General features: G+C 39.1%; 1 protein-coding gene across 11 annotated transcripts in view; it reads right to left on the bottom strand.

Annotated features, from left to right (window-relative positions):
- The window catches only part of ATE1 (arginyltransferase 1), a 156687-nt gene that overhangs the window by 110568 nt on the left and 19967 nt on the right, over positions 1-26152 (bottom strand). For 7 of the 11 annotated variants that reach the window (XM_067709196.1, XM_067709201.1, XM_067709199.1 and 4 more), the window contains one exon: positions 25937-26065. The exons of the other annotated variants lie outside the window; for them this stretch is intronic. In XM_067709196.1, the coding sequence (XP_067565297.1) occupies positions 25937-26065 (129 nt within the window). The remainder of the gene's footprint in view (positions 1-25936; positions 26066-26152) is intronic. 11 annotated transcript variants of the gene reach the window in all.

Genomic DNA, 26152 nt, shown 5'->3' with positions numbered 1-26152 from the left:
AGATGCTCAAAGAACTCGGGAGAAGAATGGATGAACAGAGTGAGGAGTCGGATGTTTTTAACAAAGAGAAAATATAAAAAAGAACCAAACAGAGGTGAAGTGTACAATAACTGAAATAATACACTATGGGACTTCCCTGGTGGTCCAGTGGATAAGACTCCAGGCTGCCAATGCAAGGGGCCCGGGGTTCAATCCCTGGTCAGGGAACTAGATCCCGTGTGCCCCAACTAAGAGTCCGCATGCCACAACTAAAAGAGCTCACTTGCCACAACTAAAGATCCCGCATGCTGCAAGGAAGATCCCATGTGTCGCAACTAAGACCCAGCGCAGCCAAATAAATAAATATTTTAAAAAATAGTAACAGTAATACATTATAAGGAATCAAGAGTAGATTAGATGATACAGAGGAAGAGATGGGCAAGTTGGACGATAAACAGTGGAAATCACCAAAGCTAAACAGGAAAAAGAAGAAAAAAAAAGAAATGAGGACAGTTTAAGAGACCTCTGTAACAGCATCACGTGTCCTAACATTCTCATTTGTAGGGGTCCCAGAAGGAGGGGGGGGGAGGGAGGGGGGGAGAGAGAGAGAGAGAGAGAGAGAGAGAGAGAGGGAGAGGGAGAGGGAGAGGGAGAGGGAGAGGGAGAGGGAGAGGGAGAGAGGGAGAGAGGGAGGGAGGGAGGGAGGGGGAGGGGGAGGGGGAGAGAGAGAGAGAGACAGAGAGAGAGAGAGAGACAGAGAGAGAGAGAGAGACAGAGAGAGAGAGAGACAGAGAGAGAGAGAGAGACAGAGAGAGAGAGAGAGGCACAGAGGACATATGTCAGTACATAATAGCTGAAAACTTCCCTAACCTGGAAAAGGAATCAGATATCCAAGTCCAGGAAGCACAGACAGCCCAAACAGGATCAACCCAAAGAAGACCATACAAAGACACACCGTACTTAAAATGGCAAAAATTAAAGATAAAGCTACAACAAAGGAGGCAAGAATATACAATGGGGAAAAGACAGTCTCCTCAATAAACTGTGTTGGGAAAACTGGACAGCTGCATGTAAAAAAATCCAACTGGACTACTCTCTCACATCATGCACAAAAATAAATTTTAAATGGATTAAAGACTTAAATTTATTTTTTAAAATATTTTATGAAGTATAGTTGATTTACAATGTTGTGTTAATTTCTGCTGTATAGCAGTGATTCAGTTATACATATATATATATATTCTTTTCATATTCTTTTCCATTATGGTTTATCATAGGATACTGAATACAGTTCCCTGTGCCATACAGTAGGACCCTGCTGTTTATCCATCCTCTATATACTAGTTTGCAACTGCTAATCCCACACTGCCAGTCCTTCCCCCTCCCACCGCACCCCCTGCCCTGGCAACCACAAGTCTCTTCTCTATGTAAAGACTTAAATGTAAATGTAAGATCTGAAACCACAAAACTTCTAGAAGAAAACACAGGCAGTACACTCTTTGACATCAGTCTTAGTAATATATTTTTGGTATGTCTCCTCAGGCAAGGGAAATAAAAGCAAAAATAAACAAATAGGACTACATCAAACTAAAAAGCTTTTTGCACAGAGAAGGAAACTATCAACAAAGCGAAAAGGCCACCTACTGAATGGGAGAAGATATTTGCAAACAATATATCTGATACAGGGTTGCCACCCAAAATATACAATTCAACATCAAAAAAAGAAATACCCTGATTAAGAAATGGGCTGAGGACCTGAAATGACATTTTTCCAAAGAAGACATATAGATGGACAACAGGCACATGAAAAGATGCTCAACATCACTAATCATCAGGGAAATGCAAATCAAAACCACCATGAGATATCACCTCACACCTGAAATGACTATTATAAAAAATACAACAAACAACAAGTGCTGGCAAGGATGTGGCAAAAAGGGAACCCACGTGCACTGTTGGTGGGAATGTAAACTGGTGCAGTGACGATGGAAAATAGTATGGAGATTCCTCAAACAATTAAAAATAGAAATACCATCCAATCTAGCAATTCCACTCCTGGGTATTTATCATAAGAAAACACTAATTCAAAAAGATATATGCACCCATATGTTCACTGCAGCATTATTTACAATAGCCAAGATACGGAAGCAACCTAAGTGCCCATTAACAGATGAACAGATAGGGCAATGTGGTACACACACATACACATACATACACAGACACAATGGATTTTTTTTTTTTTTTTTTTTTTTTGGCCGCACCATGCAGCATGTGGAATCTTAGCTCCCTGACCAAGGATTGAACCTGCGCCCCCTATGGTAGAAACATGAAATTTTAACCACTGTACCACCAGGGAAGTCCCCACACAATGGAATATTACTTAGCCATAAAAAATGAAATCTTTCAATCCCTTTCCATCTTTCAAACTAAGATCCCACAAGCTGTGCAGCCTTAATTAAAATAAAATGAAATCTTGCCATTTGCAACAAATGGATGGACCTAGAGGGTATTATGATAAGTGAAAGAAGTCAGAGAAAGACAAATACAGTATGATTTCACTTATATGTGGAACCTAAAAAACAAATGAACAAACTTAAACAGAAAAAGTTATAGATACAGAGAACAAACAGTTGGTTGCCAGAGGGGAGGAACATGGAGGGAGGAGAGGTGAGGGAGGTACAAACTTCCAGTTGCAAAATAAATGAGTCACAGGCATGAAATGCACAGTGTGTGGAATACAGTGAGTAACAGTGAACACCTTTGTACGGTGACAGACCATAACTAGAATTATCATGGTGCTCATTTTGAAATGCATAAAAATATCAAATCACATGTTGTGTTAACAGGAACTAACACAGTACTGTACGTCAATTATACTTCAAACACAAACAAGCAAACTCATAGGAAAAGAGATCAGATTTGTGGTTACCAGAGGCAGAGGTGGGGGGAAGGGAAACTGGATGAAGGCAGTTAAAAAGTACAAACTTCTGGGCTCCCCTGGTGGTGCAGTGGTTGAGAGTCCACCTGCCCATGCAGGGGACACAGGTTCGTGCCCCGGTCCGGGAGGATCCCACATGCCGCGGAGCGGCTGGGCCCGTGAGCCATGGCCGCTGAGCCTGCGCGTCCGGAGCCTGTGCTCCGCAACGGGAGAGGCCGCAACAGTGAGAGGCCCGCGTACAGCAAAAAAAAAAAAAAAAAAAAAGTACAAACTTCCAGTTATAAGATAAGTAAGGACTAGAGTTGTAATGTACAACATGATAAACATAATTAACACTGCTATATGCTATATATGACAGTTTTCAATAGAGTAAATCCTAAGAGTTCTCACTGCAAGGAAAAAATTTTTTTCTATTTGTTTAATTTTGTATCTTTATGAGATGATGGATGGTCATTAAGCTTATTAAGATCATCATTTCATGATGTTGTCAGTCAAATCATTATGCTGTACACCTTAAACTTATACAGTGCTGTATGTCAATTATTTTTCAATAAAACTGGAAGAAAATAAAAAGAGGGGCTTCCCTGGTGGTGCAGTGGTTAAGAATCCAGCTGCCAATGCAGGGGACACGGGTTCGAGCCCTGGGCCGGGAGGATCCCACATGCCGCGAAGCAACTAAGTTGTGTGCCACAACTACTGAGCCTGCGTTCTAGAGCCCGCAAGCCACAACTACTGAAGCCCGTGTACCTAGCACCCGTGCTCCACAACAAGAGAAGCCACCGCAACGAGACACCCGCATGCAGCACAACAAAGAGTAGCCTCTGCTCGCCGCAACTAGAGAAAGCCCGCATGCAGCAGCAAAGACCCAGCGCAGCCATAAATAAATAAATAAAATTTTAAAAACTAATAAAAAGAGAAAAGGGATACACACAGATCAATGCTATTGCTATACAGTCACTTACTGACCTTGCTTCTCTTGCAGCACTCTTACTCACCCCTCCTAGTACCATTATTCTATTCATCATCAGTAGCCTGTCTCATAATACCTTCTCATTCCTTTCAGAGAAGTACCTAATGCTTACCAAAATTTTCTAAACAGTTTTCCAAGAACACAAAATTGTAGTTAAACCTCCTGTCAGTTATAAGCAGTAAATTCTTTTTCCAAGACTTGTTATTAACCATGCCGGTTACTGGGGGCAGGGTGGGGTGGGGGAATAAACAGGAGAGAAGAATACACACTACCAATTTTGTCAAAATATCCCAGTAAAACTATAATCAACCACTTATCTTTGTAATGTAAAATATTCCACACATAAGTAATTTAAGCTAATATCTTCCTGAAATGCCTTTTCTATTTAATAAGGAACCATGTTAAATTCCTATATAAAGAAGAAGGAACACCCAACAGCATTTTTTCAAGATAAGCCACAATTTTTTCCCCGAAACCAAAGAACGTCAGTGAGGTACACCTATGCGTCAGAGCGGAATTCTAAGTCTCATAACTGCTCATATGGATTATCCAGAATTTCCCTGCATTAACAAGTACTTCTGCTGGTCCTGTTCCCTTAGCCTTTCACCCTAGTACACGTACTTTCTTACAAACTGTTAGACGACAAGTCTGACTACATTAGTCTATAATCTAATAATTAATCAAATAATTAACTAATTTAACATTAGTCTATAATCTAAATTTATTTAAAATTTTACAATGATCAACCTAAATCATACCTCAATGTAAAATATCAAGGAGTATAGTTGCTTTACAATATTGTGTTAGTTTATACTGTCCAGCAAAGTCAATGTATACACATATCCCCTCTTTTATGGATTTCCTTCTCATATAGGTCAACACAGAGCACTGTCTAGAGTTCCCTGTGCTATACAGTAGGTTCTCACTAGTTATCTACTTTATACATAGTATCAGTAGTATATATATGTCAATCTCAATCTCCCAATTTTCTATCTAGATTTTGGAAGCTTTAATTATGAGTCTAAATTACATTAAGTTAAACTCTCTCCCCACCCCATTTAAAAAGTCATCAACAGAATGAAAATTAAATCTGTACTTAATAGCAAGTCAAAACTAAGGTTTGAGAACTAAGACCCTGTTTATCCTAATTTTGGTAAAAAGAGCTGATTCAGGTAATTCTGTAAATTCATTTTTACATCTATTCCCTATTCCATTTGTTAGCAATGCAGCTGAAAGAAATGACCGCTTGTACTACCTTTTTTGGTTAGACCCAGAACCTTGGACAGGACATTAAGCTTCAATAAATCTTAAAAGATGACAATGAAAACCTAATTTACATTCTAACATATTTAAAGCTATGTCTTCTGAGCCATTCAATCTCCTTTTTTGCCGATGGAAAGAACAGTGATCTAGGAATTAGTCTGCAATCTCACCAGCTCTAGCTACCTGAGTACTTACATTATTTAGGTCTTAGTTTTCTATCTACAAAATGATTTCAGCCTAATCACTTTCACCAGTGGTATCCTGTGGCATGTCAAGTTCCCAAAACACTCTCTAAAAAATGATTCCATGGCCCAATAAGTTTGGGAAATGCTGCATACTGTTGCTGTCTCACTTCCCCTTCATCTTAGAGAAGTACAAGGTATACTGACAAATTACAGGCCCTGAGAATTCCCACAGTCAAAGAAAAAACCCTAGAAGATGAATAAGTTCTGGGGATCTAAAGCACAGCATTGTGATTACAGAGAACAATACTATACTATATACTTGAAAGTTGTTAAGAGAGTAAGTCTTGAATGTTCTCACCACAAAAGAGAAATGGTAATTATGTGACATGATGGAAGTGTTGGCTAACTCTATGGTGGTAACAATATTGCAACATACCTATATCAAATGAATATGTTGTACACCTTAAAGGTACACAACATTACATAACTATATGCCAATATAGTTAGAAAAACAAAAAAAAACCCTTCAATTTCATTTAATCTAGTGCTTTCCGAAGTTTCATAACCAAAGAGATCTGTTTGTTGGTTGGTTGGGTTTTAATTTCATGTAACATTTATTAACATTCCACAGAACCAATATTCCACAAAACTCATTCTAAGAAACACTGGCCCCTGCCAACTCTGAATCATTTTCCCCAATCTATACTTAATAGAAATGCTCACTGAAAATACTCAGTATGGCTGTTTACAGTGTCAGAAAAATCTAATATAAACTATGAATGAATCAATGGCTCTTCTCCCCCCTTTAAAAGTCATGGTCCCTACCCAATAATATCCCTCAAGGGGATCCTTGCAATATTTAGCACTTTGGATTGGTGAAGGGACTAATGCTCAAGCCCACACCATGGAAGGAACTGTAACAAATGCCTCTTTAAAGATTAACATCGGCCCAGAATCACAAAAGTCCGTAACGCTAACACACAGAGCAAGCTATAAATGTTTTGCTCATAGTGTTGAATCCAGTTTGCTAATGCACATCCTAATTAGTGAGCTACTTCAGTGCATATTCTTTTACTCCTTGCAATGCTCTCCCCAATTTCTAACAGCAATAGGGATTTGGGCTATAATTAAGTCACTCACTAACACCTACCTCATGTGTTCACTATAATAACTGTATATTTTATAAACAGTGGCTCTGTATCTATTAACACAAGTAGTATACATTTGAACTTATTATTTACTACCTCCAACTTTGGTGTTCCTGTTTCTAAAATTAAAAGGTTAAATTTGAAACATGAATCTATAAATCTAGAAAACAATGCCCTAATTCTATAGCTTGAAGAGCTATACTCAAAGAAAACGGAATCTAAAAGAATTTTGTTGCTTTTCAACATTACCAGCAGTGAACAAAACCACCATGAACAGAGTTCACATCAAAATGCAAAGAAAAGGAGTTCTTGGCAAAGTCACCAAAAGGAATACCCACTAAAGAAAGACTCAAGTGCTGGTGACATCATGTGCTGAGAACAGAACTGTTTGCTTCTCTAATGGGAGAATCATTCTATCATGGGACCCTATGACCTAAAGACTTGCCTGTTTACAACACCAAATAAGTTAAGGACCAGCCCAAAATATTAAAATATCTCATAAGAAGTGTGGAAATAATTTCTGAAGTGTGTTTAAAAGAAAAAGTACCTTAGGATTTCTTTAAAGTCAACATTGGGACCAAACTTTTATGTAATAAGAGAAATCCTTAAATCTGTTGCTTTCTTAATCTATAAACTGTGTTCAAAAATGCAACAAAATGGAAAGACTTGCCTGGTGGCGCAGTGGATAAGGATCCGCCTGCCAATGCAGGGGACACGGTTCAATCCCTGGTACGAAAAGATCCCACGTGCCGCGGAGCAACTAAGCCCGTGCGCCACAGCTACTGAGCCTGCGCTCTAGAGTCCGCAATCCACAACTACTGAGCCCACGCGCCTAGAGCCGGTGCTCCGCAACAAGAGAAGCCACCGCAAGGAGAAGCCCGCGCACTGCAGTGAAGAGTAGCCCCTGCTCACCACGACTAGAGAAAGCCCACACGCAGCCACGAAAACCCAACGCAGCCAAAAACAAATAAACTTAAAAAAAGAATGCAACAAAATGGAAACACTTTAAAATTGCATTTTTCTAAAAATAATATTTTCTTAGGTATTGAGTATAGGTATTTCCAGATTGGGAAAGGTATTTGGAATATACTTATACAGGCAGCTCTCCAAGTTCCGTATCCACAGACTCAACCAACCGTGGATAGAAAATATATTTTTTTTAATTCCATAAAGTTCCCCAAAGAGTACATACATATGTGAAAATTCAATAAGCTGTACATCTAAGATTTGCACACCTTAATTTTAAAAAAGGAAATAAAAAGAAAAAAAATATTGTATTTCTCCTGGGGATTTTTCCTAAAAATCACTGAAACAACAGAATTTTACAGTTAAGAGGAATCCTGGCAGTTATCTAGTCCAACAGCTTTAGTTTACATCTAGATAAACTGAGGTCCAGAAATGTTACATTAGTTTACAGTCAGTTAGCAACAAAACTAGGATTAGAACCTAGAAGCTTTTTCCAATCCACGTTTCCCTTCATTATATCATTGACTAAACACAACCATTAATCAGAATTCACCAAGGAGGCAATAAAGCCCAAAGATACCAAGTCTCAGTGTTATAAAACAACACTAAAATGTGGTGATATATAGGTGTTCAGGTAACAAGGAAACAAAGTAACAAGTCTATAACAAAACATATAAATTTTTAAGATAATGAAAATCAGCCAATGAATGGCAAAAAGAAAGAGGAGATTAAAAAAACAAAACACTCATAAGCGACACAGATAAGAAAGGAGATGCGCCACGCCTTGTTTTCCAGCCTCACCAATGTTCCTGCTGTTCTGTGAACACGTCATGCCTGAAATGTACCTCCCAAAGAAATGTACAGGTGCATGCTCTCCATCCAGGTGTCTGCCAAGCAGCCCCTCTCCTCAGAGCCTCTCCTGACGTCTTCATATAATTATCGCCACCACCTCTGTCCCTCACCGCTTCTTCACTCTTCCTGTTAGTGGGTACTATACCGACACTATACTGCATACTTACTTGTTTATTCATCCTCCTCACTAGCATATAATCTCCCTGAGGTTGAGAACGTTTCTCTCTTGTTCACTACCCAGAGTCTAAAATGATGCCTGGCACATAGTAGGGACTCAATGAATATTTGCTGTTTAAATGCCTAGATGCATTCATTCATTTGTGAATTGGATTAATCAATTCATAAACGAATAAATGAATATCCATATTCTGCTCTTTTCCCCTATGTGTCTTCATGGCCCCTGGCTACTTTGCAAAATTGTGTCACTTAGTCGAGGTGAGATGCCACAAACAGAGAGAAGCAATCACCAGTAACCAAGAGCTGGTATCTGTGAAGAAACAGCCTGTGCCCTTCTCATCAGCTCTCCTCAGGACCACCTATGTCCTCAATACACTCCTTTAATTTCCTGCAGGGAAACTTCCAGTATTATTTTTGAGGAGCAACTACTCAAAAGATTACTGAGGACAAAACTAGGTATCACTTAAATGGCACTAAGTTGGTAAAAGAATCCAAACTGACCTTGAAAAACTGGGTGTCTTCCAAAAATCTGAATGACATGAATTAGGGATAAGCAGAAAATACCACAAAACTTAGAAATAAAGTCTCTTAGCAGGAGAGCACAGTCAAAACAAAATTAATTTTAAAAGCTCTCTAGTCAAAGTACTAAGAAATTGAATATATTATCAGCAATTTAATTATTATTGAAAATACTCGATTATATTAACACATGAATAATGGTTACAGGTACTGCTTGCATACTTATCAGACCAACTGATCCCAGGCAGGATCAAATGTCTCTACATCATGCCAGGTAACATATATTTCCATTACTCTTTAATATTATTGGGATTTTAACATTTTAAACATTAATGCAAACTTATGAAAAGAAGTTTTTCATCTTTTAAAATGTGCAGAGGACCGTGTCTTATTCACCTATGCATCCCCATGACCTACCACAGTGACTGGAACGTGCAAGGAATTAAATATTTATATGATTGGTTGAATAGAAGAATCACATTCCTCCACAGCCCAGGAGAAAGAAACATGGGAGCCATTCCAAGTGTAAAACTTTGAGCTATTTCTAGAATGACTGTCACAGAAAAGCCAACATGTATGTTATTTTACAGACAATATTTACAGACCTACACAAATATATCCCCTATTTTTTTTACACATTTACATATTCTGGATTTTAAAAATCACATATATAACGTATATATTTACTTTTATAATTAACTACTGACTAGAAGCAAATCAACTGCTTTTTAATCATGCAAGCAGTTAGCTAAACTTATTTGGCATATCATATGAATTTCCACAGCAAAAACACAAACTTTCCTTGTTTAGGCCAGTCCTCAATAGGTGACACTGTTCACTTGTCAAGTCATTACCAGGAGGTCATAAAACTTGAAGCTCCTCAGGCTTAATGGAAAAAGCAGACCTAAAATACAAAAACTAAAGACAAACGGCAATGGTGCCCACAACAAGATGATCCCTATCACACTAGCTTTGCACTCACTAAAATGTGCTTAACTCGTAGGGGTCAATTTCTCAACACTCTCTCAGCTTTTACTTCTTATAGAAGGACCACTGTCAAGAGCTTTGACATCATATGAATTTTCCTTTGGCTTCACGTCACAAGTTTCAAGAACGCTATTTTCTTTCTTGCAGTTTTCCATTTGGCAAAAATTGAGTTCTCTCTCCATCTGTTTCTTTTTTAAAATGTATTTATTTTTATTTATTTTTGGCTGCGTTGGGTCTTTGTTGCTGCGTGTGGGCTTTCTCTAGTTTCAGCGAGCGGGGGCTACTCTTTGTTGCAGTGCGTGGGCTTCTCTTGTTGCAGAGCAGGGGCTCTACGTGCGCGGGCTTCAGTAGTTGCGGCGCGTGGGCTCAGTAGTTGTGGCTCGTGGGTTCTAGAGTGCAGGCTCAGTAGTTGTGGCACATGGGCTTAGTTGCTCCATGGCATGTGGGATCTTTCTAAACCAGGGCTCGAACCTGTGTCCCCTGCGTTGGCAGGCGGATTCTTAACCACTGCACCACCAAGGAAGCCCTCCAGCTGTTTCTTTTGTTTGTTTGTTTGTTTATACTGCAGGTTCTTATTAGTCATCAATTTTATACACATCAGTGTATACATGTCAATCCCAATCGCCCAATTCAGCACACCACCATCCCCATCCCACCAGGGTTTTCCCCCCTTGGTGTCCATACGTTTGTTCTCTACATCTGTGTCTCAACTTCTGCCCTGCAAACCGGTTCATCTGTACCATTTTTCTAGGTTCCACATACATGCGTTAATATACAATATTTGTTTTTCTCTTTGTGACTTATTTCACTCCGTATGACAGTCTCTAGATCCATCCACGTCTCAACAAATGACTCAATTTTGTTCCTTTTTATGGCTGAGTAATATTCCATTGTATATATGTACCACATCTTCTTTATCCATTCGTCTGTCGATAGGCATTTAGGTTGCTTCCATCCAATTGTTTCTTAAAAATAGTCAACTCAGTTGCCCATTCATTCAATGAATGTTCACTAGGCATCTACTCCATTCCTGGCACTCGGAATTGTATATTCCTTCTGACTCTGACAGAGTATTTTATAAGTTGGTTTACGAGCACAAAGTATACCACAGATTATGGTAGTTTAATACAATATAGCTAATTTTTCAAAAGGAGAGCTCTAGTCACAAAATAAGCAAGGAGCTCCATCGCCAGAGTTAAGGCACAGGAACGTCCACAGTTCCTTTGTTTCCAGTTCTCAGCAAAGTGATTAAGAAATATACATATATAGCTTCACCAAATGACACGTTTTATAGATTTTATGTGGTATAATAGTATTTTAAAGACTAAAATCACATGTTGATGAACCAAACCGAACGGTTTTGAGTATTATTACGTTCTTCCTCTGAAAGAACTGATTCTAATTGAATATTAAAATTTAAAACATATAAGATCTTTTAATTCAAACAGATATAAGAATTAAATGGAAAAACAAACAACAAAGAAAAATTTAATTTGCAAATGTTGGCTGGATGGACCAGAAGTATCACTTGTTTGCCCTTGACCTTGGTGTCTCTGATGTTTCCTAATGGCTTAGCATCATCCCCATCCTACCATCTCAAGTTTAGTCAAAGATTATTTAGCCAAGCACCTTTACCTTGACTTAATCCTCAAAACAAACCCCATGTGATGTTCCCCCCAAGTTTACAAATGAGGAACCTGAAGAGCAGAAAGCAGAGGGAGCAGGAACCTGCTCAAAGCCGCACAGGTAATAAGTGGAAAAGATGAGAGTTAAGGCAAGAGCGCCTGATCAGAGTCCACACGTCACACGTGATGCTACTCAGCCTTCCTGTCATCAGTATTCTTACCCAAAATGTCTAGAATTATAAACACACAAGCGCTGTCTCCTAGTACTGGCGTCATCTTCACACTGTTCAAACCAGATCATTTATCACAGGGCTCATCTCTCCTCCGGCAGCTGGTTAATCAAGTATCAACGTCCACTTCATGCTACACGTTCCATTTGACACCAAACATCCTGCTTCACTGTCTCATTCCTCAGCTTCCAGAAGACAATATAAATATGTACATATTAACTATAATGGTTACTGTTATATTGTTATACCTTAACTAGAGGTCAACTATCAAACTACTCTAGATTTTCAGACATTCAAATCCCAGAAGAAAGCAATAAAGGTTAAAATGAGGACTCAAAAAGGCATGTCCTAATGCTTATGCTCCCAACTTGCAAAAGAATCCCTCCAACTCCCTTTGCCATTTTCCCCTTGACTATTACTTTACAAACAATAAACTTGGTGATCTAGTTTCCAAGCCAGTAACTAATACAGCCACTCCTCCCTTTACACCTGCTCTTCTCTTCCTTAACATTTAACACTTAACACTACTGGGTAATTTGCTCATTCGGGGTGCTTACTCTTTTTTTTTTTTTTTTTTGGCGGTACGCGGGTCTCCCACCGCTATGGCCTCTCCCGTTGCGGAGCACAGGCTCCGGACACACAGGCTCAGCGGCCGTGGCTCACGGGCCCAGCCGCCCCGTGGCATGTGGGATCCCCCCGGACCGGGGCACGAACCCGTGCCCCCCACATCGGCAGGCGGACTCCCAACCACTGCGCCACCAGGGAAGCCCCCAGGGTGCTTACTCTTTAATGACTATCTCTGGCCACTCCTTCCCACCCGAGAATGTGAGCTCCACAAGAGCACGGGATCTTCATCTGATTTATCCACTCATTTGCTAACTGTAGCAAATGCCACTCGGACACTACCCGGCACACAGTATATGCTCAATAAATATTTTAACAAACACATTAAGAAACCACAAATTAGAAGAGGCAAGAATGCCAAAACCAGACAAACTAACACAGTAAAAACTGACAGCAAAAAGAAGAGCAAAGGGCTTTCCTGGTGGCGCAGTGGTTGAGAGTCCGCCTGCTGATGCAGGGGACATGGGTTCGTGCCCTGGTCCGGGAAGATCCCACATGCCGCGCAGTGGCTGGGCCCGTGAGCCATGGCCGCTGAGCCTGCGCGTTCGGAGCCTGTGCTCCGCAACGGGAGAGGCCACAACGGTGAGAGGCCCGCGTACCGCAAAAAAAAAAAAAAAAAAAAAAAAAGAAGAAGAGCAAAAAAAGATGAAAAGAGTAACTTTACAGAAAAAAGCAGTAGTCTGAGGGCATGTGGTACACAGAAGTTCTGTAAGAGCAGAACACTCCAGAGGGAATATGCAAGTCATTATTAAGACAAGTCCTGCTCAGTATTCTGTGTGAGAAGGCAGGGAAGGACACAATACATTTGGACATAAAATTTTAACAATAAAAATGTTTCAATTATTTGGAAAATTTGCTTATGTTGAACATTTCATTCACTGATGTCAGTTATTCTATGTTAACTATTTAGGCCCACTTTTACGTCTTCAAATGACAACACCACGGTCTAGTGTAAAAAGCACTTAAATTTGGAATCATTGCTCTGCCACTAACCACCCATATTATCTTAGACAAATTAATTCTCTAAGTAAGAGAAGTGAATCTATACCATCTACACAATCACAAAGGTCCTTCCGTCTCTAATGTTGTATGATGCTACCATTTTATGATCTGATCTGAGACAAGTTTTGGAAATTATTAACCAAAAGAAACTTTAAGAAAAAATGTCCCCAGCGTTAGTTTAACTCTACCCCTTTGCATCTCCCTCAGAATTAACATTATCATGAGGATAAAACCGTGGCCTCTTCTCTAGATTTATTTAAGTAAATGATTTTAAAATCTTGGTAATTTAACTACTGTTAGTAACAAATGTCATGTAACATACCTTAAGACAGACTACAATACAAAAGTGCCCTGACTTAGGAGCTGCTCATAAAAAGTGGTTTTTTTGATTGAACTGTACAAATATTGCCTAGGCCCTCTACTTTACTCAAGAAAATAGGCTTAAAAAGTATCTTAAAAATTTCAAAATGCTCACACCTAGCCATCATTCAAATTCTGTTCATTATGACAGATATTTATAAAATAGTATATGCCTATCCTATACATGGTTGTCTGGTTTCTTTGCATAATTGAAGGAAGAGGTCAGCATGATACAGTGAATAATTTTCTAAATATAAGTTGTTATTCAATATTTTCATATACATAGAGTAAGGCTATTAAGAAGGAAAAAGGAATCTGAAAGCTTCTCTAGGTTAAGTTCCAGAAAATACTTAAATCTTTAACAAGCAAAGAATCACTTGTAATTATCATATTCAATGCCTCAATGCAAACTAATTCTTATAAATGGCAGAAGAAGAGCATTATCCATACTTCATAGGCTGTAAACACACATCCCACACTGGGATAGGACTGAGCCTGGACGAAGGAACAAACCTGTTCCAGATCTACAGCGCCACCTGGTGGCTGGAGTGAGACAACAGTCCGATATTCTACCACCTCCTTTCATTGCTCCATGGGGTCAGAGGGACCCATGGCAAACTTTTCTTTACCACACTTACTGTCTAATCATTTATGCCTGAATATAAGATAACTTTCCCCAAAATAAATATCCCTCAGAAGTAGAGGTCTCCTGGTATGTGAGTCTCTCACAGTAAATTCTCTGAACCAGTTTAGAAAACAGTGCTTTCTGGGAAAGCACAGTAGCCTGAAATACCTCAATCACTGTAATTTTTAAATTTATACAAGATCACCTGATGGAATAGGCAAAGAGAAATTAAAGTATGTATAGGTAAAAGAGCGTAATTTCAGGGACAACAAACAAAGTGGCAAGGGGAAATAAGGCTAAGTGCTGACAGTGCAGAAGCTGAGCGATGGGCATGCGGGGTTCACTAAACTATTATCTCTACCCTATGAACGCTTGAAACTTTCAATTTAAAAGTCTTTTTTAGAAAATTAAAGTAAAAATATAAAATTCAGATTTATTAATCCTAGTGATATGTCTTTCAAATAACATGTGAACTTCTTTCCAAAAAAGCCTTTTAACCTAAAACTACTCTAAAAAACAAAGTTTGTTCATCTTTTTCTTTTAAAGAAGCCTTTTAAAGATTTCTTTAAAAAACAGTAAATGGTAAGTAACACTGTCAATGTTATGACTATCTACAAACAAATAGAGAATAACTGTCTGGCGTTATTCAATTGAGTACTTGTCGCCTAGGATAACACTTCCACTATCTTCATCCATGGATTCAAAGACTGCTGTGTTTTAAACAATCTGAACAGAAACTAAGATGATGGGCTCTGTAATCTATGCCAGAAAAGTGGCTCCAGTGTTGACAAAGACATCTAGCAGGTGATAAACTATTTTCATCTCCCATGATTATGTTTTCTTGTCACTAACTTGTGAATGTGTGACATAGTAGAAGGGAAAATGAAAACACGGAACGCGGGTGACCATGAAGCCTGAGAACCTCCGCTGTTTAATTAGATAGAGAACGGCATGCTCACAAAAGGAAATCCTTTGTAGTACAGACCTATAATAGGGACTTACTAAAAGTAGGCAGGTGTCCACTGCAGATAACAAAGCCACAGAACAAACAGTTCAAGAAGGGTTCTTGTCAACACAATGGAAGAAGAATAAACTCAGAGGAGTCACAGCCCATGAGAGCTGCTGCCCAGGCCCTCACCCTAGCCACAGGGGTGGTCAGCAATGAAGAGGGGGTACGTAACAATGATGCCACCAGAGGGCCCTCCCTGCATGACACTAGACACGTCCAATACACTGCCACACAGTGACTTATGGGCACACCACTCAAGCCAGGTTTACTCTCTATACCCCCTAACTACGTTTCAGGTAAAAGACTCGACCTCACATAAAAAGGAGAGATAGGAATATATATTTCTCTAAAATTTAAATCAAATTTCCTTTAATTCTAAAACAATGCAACTATGATATGATACGCACACATATACACACAAAATCACATAACACGTTTATTCTGCAATGAGGAGGAAAAAGGGGCATGTAGGCCTGCCTCTTTAGTGCAAGCAGACTTCTTATAGACCAGACAGGGTCTAATTTCTCGCTGCTTAAATATTTTATTAAGGCAATAACCTGGATTCAGTCACTAAATTTAACAAGGAAGAGTCATATTCTCATTGAGAAAAGTATTATGAGTCATTAAGCATACTCTTAGAAAGATCATTTTTAAGCCTCATAATTTACGTTGTTAATAATATTCCTGGTTATTAGGGATAATAACAGTACGTCATCTTCATCACCCCTTAGAACCTTTTTGCTTACTCCCTTCCACTTCTGTGTTACCACCAGCATCAGTCTCTCACCTGTTTCATTAAACTATATAAACTACAAAACAAAATACTTTATATACATTTCAGCCTATGATCACAGAAGTTATCCAAAATAAGACACTCTTCCTAACATCTTTTCAATACTTTAAAAATTAATCAAGGATACAAAAACAAAAAAAAAACACAAAAGTTTGATACCACGCTCTTTTGGGGGTGCTGTGGAGAAAGGCACTCTCATACTCTGGAGCACAGAAGAGTACAACTGTGGAGGAAATGTGGCAATATCTAGCAAAATTCTATAAGCTTTTGTCTTTTGATGCACTATGTCAGATCCAGCAAAAAAGTACACCTTCACACAAATGCAAAATGACAAAATTATACTACCTGTAACAGCAAAAGATTAGAAACAAGCCAATCTTAATAGGAGATTGCTTGAATAAACTATCGTATGTCCACTCAAGAAAAAATATGTGGTTGAAAAAACAAAGAATGAGGGCGATCTCTATGATATCATAGGAGAGGAATCCCTAGGATATGTTTTTAGAGAAGAAAGGTGCCAAAGAGTGTACGCAGAATGCTCTTCTTGGTGAAAGAAAGGAGGAAAAATAAGCATATTCATATGTATTTGTTTATTTTTGGAAAAACAAACAAAACTCTAGAAGGATAAACCAGACACTAGGGGCTTCCCTGGTGGTGCAGTGGTTAGGAATCCACCTGCCAGTGCAGGGGACATGGGTTCGAGCCCCGGTCCGAGAAGATCCCACATGCCGTGGAGCAACTAAGCCCATGCACCACAACTACTGAGCCTGCGCTCTAGAGCCCATGAGCCACAATTACTGAGGCCGTGTGCCTAGAACCCGTGCTCTGCAACAACAGAAACCACCGAGATGAGAAGCCCACGCACCGCAACAAAGAGTAGCCCCCGCTTGCCACAACTAGAGAAAGCCCTCGTGCATCACCGAAGACCCAACACAGCCAAAAATAAACTTATTTATAAAAAAAAAAAAAAAAAAAAAACAGACACTAATCAAAATGGTTATTACCAGAGGGTAGGGGACAGGGTAGAGGGGATATTGCAAAGGGGACTTTAAGTGAATCTCTCTTTCTGTAGTTTTGTCTTTGGAACTATGTAAATGTATCACCTATTAAAAACTAAAATTAAATTAAGAAGCCAACTCCAGGGCTTCCCTGGTGGTGCAGTGGTTGAGAGCCCGCCTGCCGATGCAGGGGACGCGGGTTCGTGCCCCGGTCCGGGAGGATCCCACATGCCGTGGAGCGGCTGGGCCCGTGGGCCATGGCCGCTGAGCCTGCGCATCCGGAGCCTGTGCTCCGCAACGGGAGAGGCCACAACAGTGAGAGGCCCACGTACCAAACAAAAAAAACAAAGATCATCAGTGGATACTAAAACCACGAGATGAAAGGCTGTTGACGAAGGGGACATTCATCTGTGCAGAAGTAACTCTCCTACAGATAACTTGCTAAACACAGGGAAAATCCTATCCTTACAATGAAGACATCTAGACGTTACCTCCTTAACCTAGTGTTTGAAATTAGCATCAATATTGGGACAACCCATCATTATATAACTTCTGACATGATACGATGTACACAAAATCACCTATGAAGCATATCTGTCAAAACTGTTTAACCTGAATCAAGGTTTAGACTTAATTTTCAGTCTACAGGAAATATGGGCAACAAAGAAGCTAAATTAGACCAGGAGGAAAGATTCGGACAAATACAGAATGTGGGACATTCTTTAAGATAAGTGGCCTGGACTTTCAGAAGCCACTGTCATGTACCTAAAGAGCATAACTAGCATCCTGATTTAGGCACAAAAATACCATTCTCCACTAAAAGGAGCTAGGACTCATTGGAGAAAGGCTGATTCCAAACCCAGAAGAAGAAAAACACATTAGTCTGGAACATCTTATTGAACCAGATAAAAAGGGAATAAATACTTAAAGACTCCCTTGAGGGGAATCCTACTGGCCAAATTTGGTACAATTTAAGCATAAAAAAAAAAAAAAAAGATAGCAATGGATTATAATCGAAAAATTGTTAAATCCATGAGCCCACAGTGATACCAGAAGGAAAAATGATGGGGGGCGGGGGAAGGGGAGGTAAATGAAGATAAAGCTCTTCTTTACAGAAGATACGTAATTTCAGATAATAAATGTAGAAGAAAATAAAACAATTAGATAAATCACCATTGTGCAGCCCCTCCCACCTTCCTCTAACTGATTCAGGCAAGAAACACCAAAGGATGATAAAATGACTGGACGATAGGTGATTGGGAAGAGATTTTTCAAAATCTCTCAAAAATACCAATATCATCCCACAGCTCACTTTTTAAATAGTGAGTAATGTGCCTTTACAATGGAAAGATCTAATTACAAAGGTGAAAATGGCACTTAACAATAAAAAGATCTGATGGCTGCCATCCATCTAAGTGAGCAGACCTGGCAGCACAAATACAGGGCAGCCTGACATTATGTGCTGCCTGATATGATACAGCAGGACAAAAAACATGGCCTAACGCCTAGATAAAACTGGCAATATCTAAAAGTTGAACATCTGCATACCTAATGACAGCAATTCTATCCTAGGTGTATACCCAACAGAAATGTGCCCGTATGTTTACCAGAAGACATGTAAAAGGATGTACACATGCAGCACTATTCATAGTGGCCCCAAACCAGGAGCTGCTCACATTCCCATTAACAGTAGAAATGGATAAATTATGGTATATTCATAACTAGAACAGCATACAGCTATGAGACTGAACAATCTACAACACCCAAAAGTGCAGATGAACTGCACTCAATATAATGTTGAGCAAAAGAAACCACAAGCAAAAGAGTACACACGTGATTCAACTTAAAGTACAGAACAGGCAAAACTAACCTGCGGTCTTACAAGTCAAGAAAGTACTGGCAGTGACGGGAAAAGGACGAGAGGGGGCTCTGAGGGGCTGGCACTAGTCGATTTCGTGATCTGAGCGCCTCTGAACAAGGGTGAGTCCAATTTAGGAAAATTCATCTATCTGAACACCTATGTGTATTTTCCTGTATGAAACTATATACTTCAATAAAAGGGTTCTTTTAGAAAGTACATATCACCTACACCTAAAAACATGTAGGCTGAATCTGATCACTAGAAACAAATACGGAATAAAGGACATTCTAAAAACAACTGGCCTACACTCTTGTAAAATATGTCATGAGGAAGAAAAATATTTAAAAAGACTTAGGAAACGTAACAGCCATATTATAAACACAGCATAAATATAATACTGCATTCAAGGCAGGAAGCTTGCTGGATCTAGTATTTTTCTCAAAAAAGCTTTCTAGGTATTTTGGGTATAATTGGGAACATCTGAATATGGATTATGATGTTATAAAATTTCTGTTAATTTTTTAGGAATGATAAACATTGTGGTTACATGAGAATATACTTATTTTAGGAGATGCACGCTTAGTACTTACAGGTGAAGTGTTATAATACCCACAACTTACTTTCAAATGGTTCCGGTAAAGAAAAGATGACAAAGCAAATTTCACAAAAGTTATTAACAACCAGTGAACCTTAGTGAACAGTATGTGGGTGTTCACTGTATTCTTTCAACTTTTCTGTTCATAAATTTCAGAAGTTTCAAAATAAAAAGTTGAAAAAACAAGTCAATATCACAAAAAATAGTTGAAAGAAGCTGTTATACAATTTGAAAAATATAAACTAATATACAGCTAAATGTAATCTACGAACCTAGATTGAATACTGATTTTTTTTAAATGGGAAATTTTTTTAAATGAGACAGATAGTAGATGATATTTACAAATCATCAGTTTTCTTACATGTGATAATGACATTGCATTTTGAAGAAGCACATATTATTTTTTCAGAGACGTACGCTAAAGACTTTAGGAATAAAATGTCATGATGCATAATCTAAGTTAAAATGATTCAACACACAAAGAAAGATAAAGCAAACACAGAAACTAACCACTGCTGAATCCAGGTGATGGGTACCAGGGGGTCAGTATACTATTCTCTCAATTTTCCTTTATGTTTGAAAGTCCTTAATAAAATTTGGAAAACAATTTAGTCGATGCCTCAGAATTGTGATGAGACTACTGGAGCTATGGTTACAGCCGGTTCTTCAAATAGTTTAGAAGAGCTGAGATCAACTGGCACTTAATAAACATTATTAGATAACGCTGTTTTCTAAAATATAACAATAAAATTTCAGCTAAAAATCCCATGTTTATATCATATGGAATTACTGATATTTTGAAAAACAAAGATTATTAAATGCTGGCTTTATACTGTATTATACAAAAGATAGGTGACAAATTACTCCTGTTTTATTTTATCTAGATAGTATTATTTTCTGAAAATCTGGTATCTACCTGAATGATTGAAAACAGTAATAGAAACAAACATATAGAATAATTTACTAAATCCTATGCCATCTCACCGTCTGCAATTACGTGCTGTTTTTCTAAAGATGTTACTAAAAAGAACTGACTTGCTATTCTGCATATCAAAGCAATCTATATTTATTTATATTCTCATCAAATCTCTCAAAGAATAACCTACTTTTTGGGGTGTTTAAACGATTTTATTTTACGGTCACCAACAGAGTAAAAGTGGATTTTATGCATTGATATGGTTACTTAAAAGTTCCCAAGTTAGTATGTTGACTGTTTTTTACTTCAAATGGTTTACAACAACAAAAGCAAAAATGGATTTTCTTAATCTTGATCATAATTAAATTAGTTTGGCCCATTATATTGACAAAACCACAACACAGTGAGCTGCTGCATGGAGCCCGTAAAGCAGGTCGGGACATCATTTGAACTTTTCAGAGGAGGACTTTTTTGGCTTCTCTTTCTGCCTCTGAGCACAGGAACACTGGCTGGTTCCTCAGGTAGAAACCGTAGCCAGGTACAAGGGAAAACTACTATTTGTACTCCATGACAAGAATTAGGTCCCTTCAGTATAAAACACCTCACTTCGAGCCTGAGAAGCAAAGCAGCATGTCCAAATCAGATCGTCTAGGCAGCCAGCCCCACAGACAGAGCACTTACTCTCTACCTGCGAGCAAGAGCCGGCCAAGTGAAGAAAGAATTTCTAGGATGAAAACATGGGAGGTGAAGGACTCATCTACAGCAGTGACCGTCTCCCTACACAGAACTATGACTAGGGCAGCTCACAGGCCTTAAAATTCCCTGTTAATGAGTCCAAAACTTAATCATCTACCCAGAGAAGACCAGAAGTACGGCCTGGCTCCTGCCCAGCGCTGCTCATGAAGCAGAGGTGTCACTCCAAGGGAAGTGAGCCACCGTCCCTGCCCACAGCTCCAGAGCAGTGGCACAAAGGGGCTCAAGAGGGCAGGCCACAGAACAGAGAGCTCCTCAGCAATCGGGACTGCATCTGGGACAGAGGGAAGCTCAAGCCCAGGGGAAGTCTTGAAAACAATGGAGATATTGGTGGAAGCATCTACGAGGAGGCTAGTAGTTCCATGAGGGCAACAAGCTAAACCGTAGGCCAGCTGGTTTACCAGAGAGAAACAGGAAAAGAGACAGTGAAGAAGAGCCCTCCTGGGGTCAGAACAAACCTCAAAGATGGGCCTCAAAAACTGCTGCTGCAAAGGGGACTAAATTTAATAAATCAAACTATGGAGCAATTTATGCCCTGGGGCACTGCTGAAAACAATACGGTAAACAGTCAGCAATTAGTGGAGCCTAAGAGCTGGATGTGAAACCAACAGAGCTAAAACACCTTAACAGAGCCATCAGGGAAGGCGACAAAGAGAACACTAGTAAGACCACCATCATCCCAGGGGGACTGTGCAACGACCACGGCTGAGGCCCCAGGGCGTGACGTCAGAGGCTTCTCAAACACATGTGTGTATTCTTTCTTCTCTGAACTGATTTTAAAAGCAATTGTACAAAACAATATGTGTATAATTGTACTGTTGGTACTATAACATATAGAAAAGTAAGATATTTGACAATAGCATCATAAGGAAGGTGGATGGGAACAAAGCTGAACTACAGTAAGAAAATATTAGATAGGAACTCAGATCCACAGGAACAAATGAACAGAAGCAGAAATGGAAAGTCAGGTTAATTTTAACAAATTATAAACAAACACTTGTTCCTATTCCTCTTCTCAGCTTTATAAAAGACATAAAATCATATAAGGTAATAATTATAACATATATTGAGTTTATAACATATATGTTATAAATAGCACAAAAAGGGGGAGGAGGGACTAGAGCTCAGCAGGAGTAACATTTTTATACCTCACTGGAATCAAGTTAGTATAAACCTGTAGTCACTCCTGTGAGTCAAGATGTATACGGCAAGCCCTAGAGCAGCTACTACACCTCAAAAATATATAGTGAAAAAATCATTAAAGGAATTGAAATGTTACCCTAGAAAATACTCATTTAATGCAAAAGGAAGTAGTAAAGAAATAAAAGAACAAAGACATGAAACATAGAAAAAAAGTTAAATGGAGACATAAATCCAACTCTATCAATAACAACATTAAATATGGACGGATTAAACACTTCAACTAAGTGGGAGAGACTATTCGCCCTCCAAATTAAAAAAAAAAAAAGATCCAAACATATGGTGTCTAAAAAAGACACACTTGAAACTCAAAGACACAAAGAGATTGAAGATAAAAAGGATGGTATAGAAGTATCATGCAAACAGGAACCAGAAGAAGACGGAATGGCTACACTAATATCAGACAAAACAGATTGTAAAATAAAAAATCCTACTAGAGATATAGATAATCCACAGAATGAAAAAAATATTTCTAATCACATATGTGATAAGGGACTTGTATCTAGTCCCTTAAAAAATAGGCAAAAAATTATAAATGGGCAAAAAATGTGAATAGACATTTCTTCAAAGAAATACACAAATTGCCAAAAAACACATGAAAAGATGCTCAACATCATTAGCCATCAGGGAACTGCAAATCAAAACCTCAATGAGGGAACTCCCTGGTGGTCCAGGGGTTAGGCGCTTTCACTGCTGTGGCCCAGGTTCAATCCCTGGTCGGGGAACTAAGATCCCACAAGCCTCGCAGAGCAGTCCAAAAAAAGCCTCAATGAGATAACCACTTCACACCAACTAGGATGGCTAAAATTAAAAAAAAATAATAATAAAGGAATAAACGAGTGTGGCCGAGCATGTGGAGAAAGTGGAACCCTTGCATACTTCTGATGGGAATTTAAAAAGGTGTCGCACTTTGAAAAACAGGCTGGCACTTCCTCAATAGGTAAACACAGAGTTACCCTATGAACGAGCAATTCCACTCCTAGGTATACACCCCAGAGAAATGAAAACATATGTCCACATAAATACTTGTCCACGAATGTCCATAGCAAAACTTTCTATAAAAGCCCCAAAATGAAAACAACCCAAAAGTCCATCAATGGATGAAAAGAGAAACAAAATTTGGTATAGCCATACAATGAAATATTAATTGAGCCATAAAATGGAATGACGTACTGACACATGCTACAACATGGATGAACCTTGAAAACATCATGCTAAGAGAAAGAAGCCAGTCAACAAGAGACCAGCATTGTACAATTTCATTTATATGAACTGTACAATACTGATTGTAGACTAAGGAAATCCAGAGACAGAAAGTGGAATATGGCTGCCTGGAGCTGGGGTGTCTGGGGAATAAACGAGGAGTGACCACTGTGGGAATGGGGCTTCTTCTGGGGATGATGAAAATACTCTGGCGCTAGTGAGGCTGGTTGCACGACTCTGTGAATATACTAAAAACCCCTGAATCATATACTTTAAATGGGTGACTTATAATGGCATGTGAATTACACCTCAATAAGGCTAATATAAAGAAAAAAGCACAGTACAGAGTCCTGACTTACAAAATGTTATTTCATGTTATTTCTTAGAAACTACATTCAGTGAGATAACAAATTCGCCCATGTGAAAAACAACATCATTTCAAATGTCTCTGAAAACTCCATATGAATTCAGTTAGATGTCAGGTAAATAAAATGCTATGAATAAAGTAAAAGAATTGATCAAAGCCAAATATACTCACTTGTATGAAATCAAAGTACTAAACACAGAAAATTCATACTGGTGGGAAAGTTTATGATAGCTTATACAAACTTTCCCACCTGTATGAATTTGCTATAAGCATGTGATACTATAAAATGAATCATTAAAGCAAAACTATTTGGCTACAATAAAGAAATCCATTATGTATTTCTATTTAAACACAAGGTCAAATCATGTACCCAGAGTTCAGTACTACCGATGATAGTGAATGTAAATTTAAGCCTTTTTAAAAAAGCCTCAATCATACCTTATGCCTAAATACAGAACACTGCCCTAGAGCCTGTCCAGATGCTAAGTGGCACTCATCTTTTCAGACTTGGCTCCGATGTCACTTCCTTCAGAAAAACCTCCCTAACCTCCAGTCCCACACTAAGGTGGCCTTCCTTACTAATCCAACAGCGCTGGAACTGCTCACCCATCTGTCTCCCCAATTACGATTATGAACTTTCGCACTGAACTAGGTCTGCAAGAATGGACTCCACCAGAGGCCTGAAGCCCAAAAGGGGGTGAGGGGGTTCCCGGGAACACATCAAACATGTCAGGGTGTTTTGGCCCAACTATCCATACCTGGTAAGCAGGCAGGCACAAAGCCAGAATCTCAAGGGTAGTAGGAAAGAATAACACTGAGAAAGGAATTAAGACCTCCTGGGAATATCAAAGGGAACTTCTTGCACCTTTCAGAATCCTTACCTGTAAATGCTACCACCCACAGCTATAGGTCTCAACGGGGAACTTATGGAAGCACTTATGGAAGCACTTCTCAAATCGGAATGTGCACATGTATCACCCGGAGACCTAGTTCAAAACGCAGATTGTGATTCAGTAGGTCTGAGGGGAGACATGAGAGTCTGCATTCCTGGTGACGCTGATGCTGTTGGTCTGCAGACCACACTTTACCGAGAAAGGCTCTGCGAGACCCAGAAGTCAGCATTCTCTCAGGGAACATGCAGCATTAACTCCTGCCTTATTAATCATCTCTTTTAAGCTAACACATCCTATGTCATTAAAAAAAAAAACAAAAAATCAAAACTTCAATCCTTCTGCATCTGTTGTCATCTTTCTTCCAAAACATCACTGTCCGACTGTGGAAAGTATGCAATCTCTTATTCATCTAAATATCTCCAGCTGGAAAATACAGGCCCTCAATAAATGCATGTTAAATGATGCTCTATGTAACCTCAACACATTCAGCTTTTTCCCACATGCTTCTTCTTAAGATATATTTGTTTATTGGTCCGTCCTTCCCATTTGATCATCAATTCCTTGAAGACAGAGACTCCTCCCTGTGTGCTGTGGCACAGTCTGGCACAAAGAGCACTCGGTGACGTCTGCTGTCTTAGCCCTATGACTGATGTGTAAACACAATACACTCAGGTTCCTGGAGAGAACACTGAGTAAAAACATATCCTTTTTTCTGAGGGATTTAAAATGATCACATGTATAACTTGTTTTCACAAAAGTTCAGTAGTACACAATGTAAGGATCATCAACTCTACTTAACAGATAAGAAAATGGAATAAGAAGGTTATATATTGATATTATGCTTCTTCTTCATAGACAACCTCATCAACATAGGAAAAGAACATTTAGCAAAAGGTACCTCGGTCTTCCCACATTCATCAGGCGGGTCCTGGTGTATGGCCATTTGATACTTGACATATAAAGAAAATGACTGGCTGAAGGACGACTTGAACTCGGGGTCCTCAAAGGAGACAGGTACTAGCCTCACCTTCAGAGCAAGGAAGATACAAGCAAACGCTACTGAAACACCTCTACCTGATGATATGCTTCTGAAGGTGAGGCTAGAGTAAGATCT

The sequence above is a fragment of the Pseudorca crassidens genome, chromosome 16, assembly GCF_039906515.1.
Source record: "Pseudorca crassidens isolate mPseCra1 chromosome 16, mPseCra1.hap1, whole genome shotgun sequence".
In the NCBI taxonomy this organism is placed as follows: Eukaryota; Metazoa; Chordata; class Mammalia; order Artiodactyla; family Delphinidae; genus Pseudorca; species Pseudorca crassidens.
Note: the sequence above shows the minus strand (reverse complement) of the source record. Positions and strands in the feature narration are given on the sequence as shown.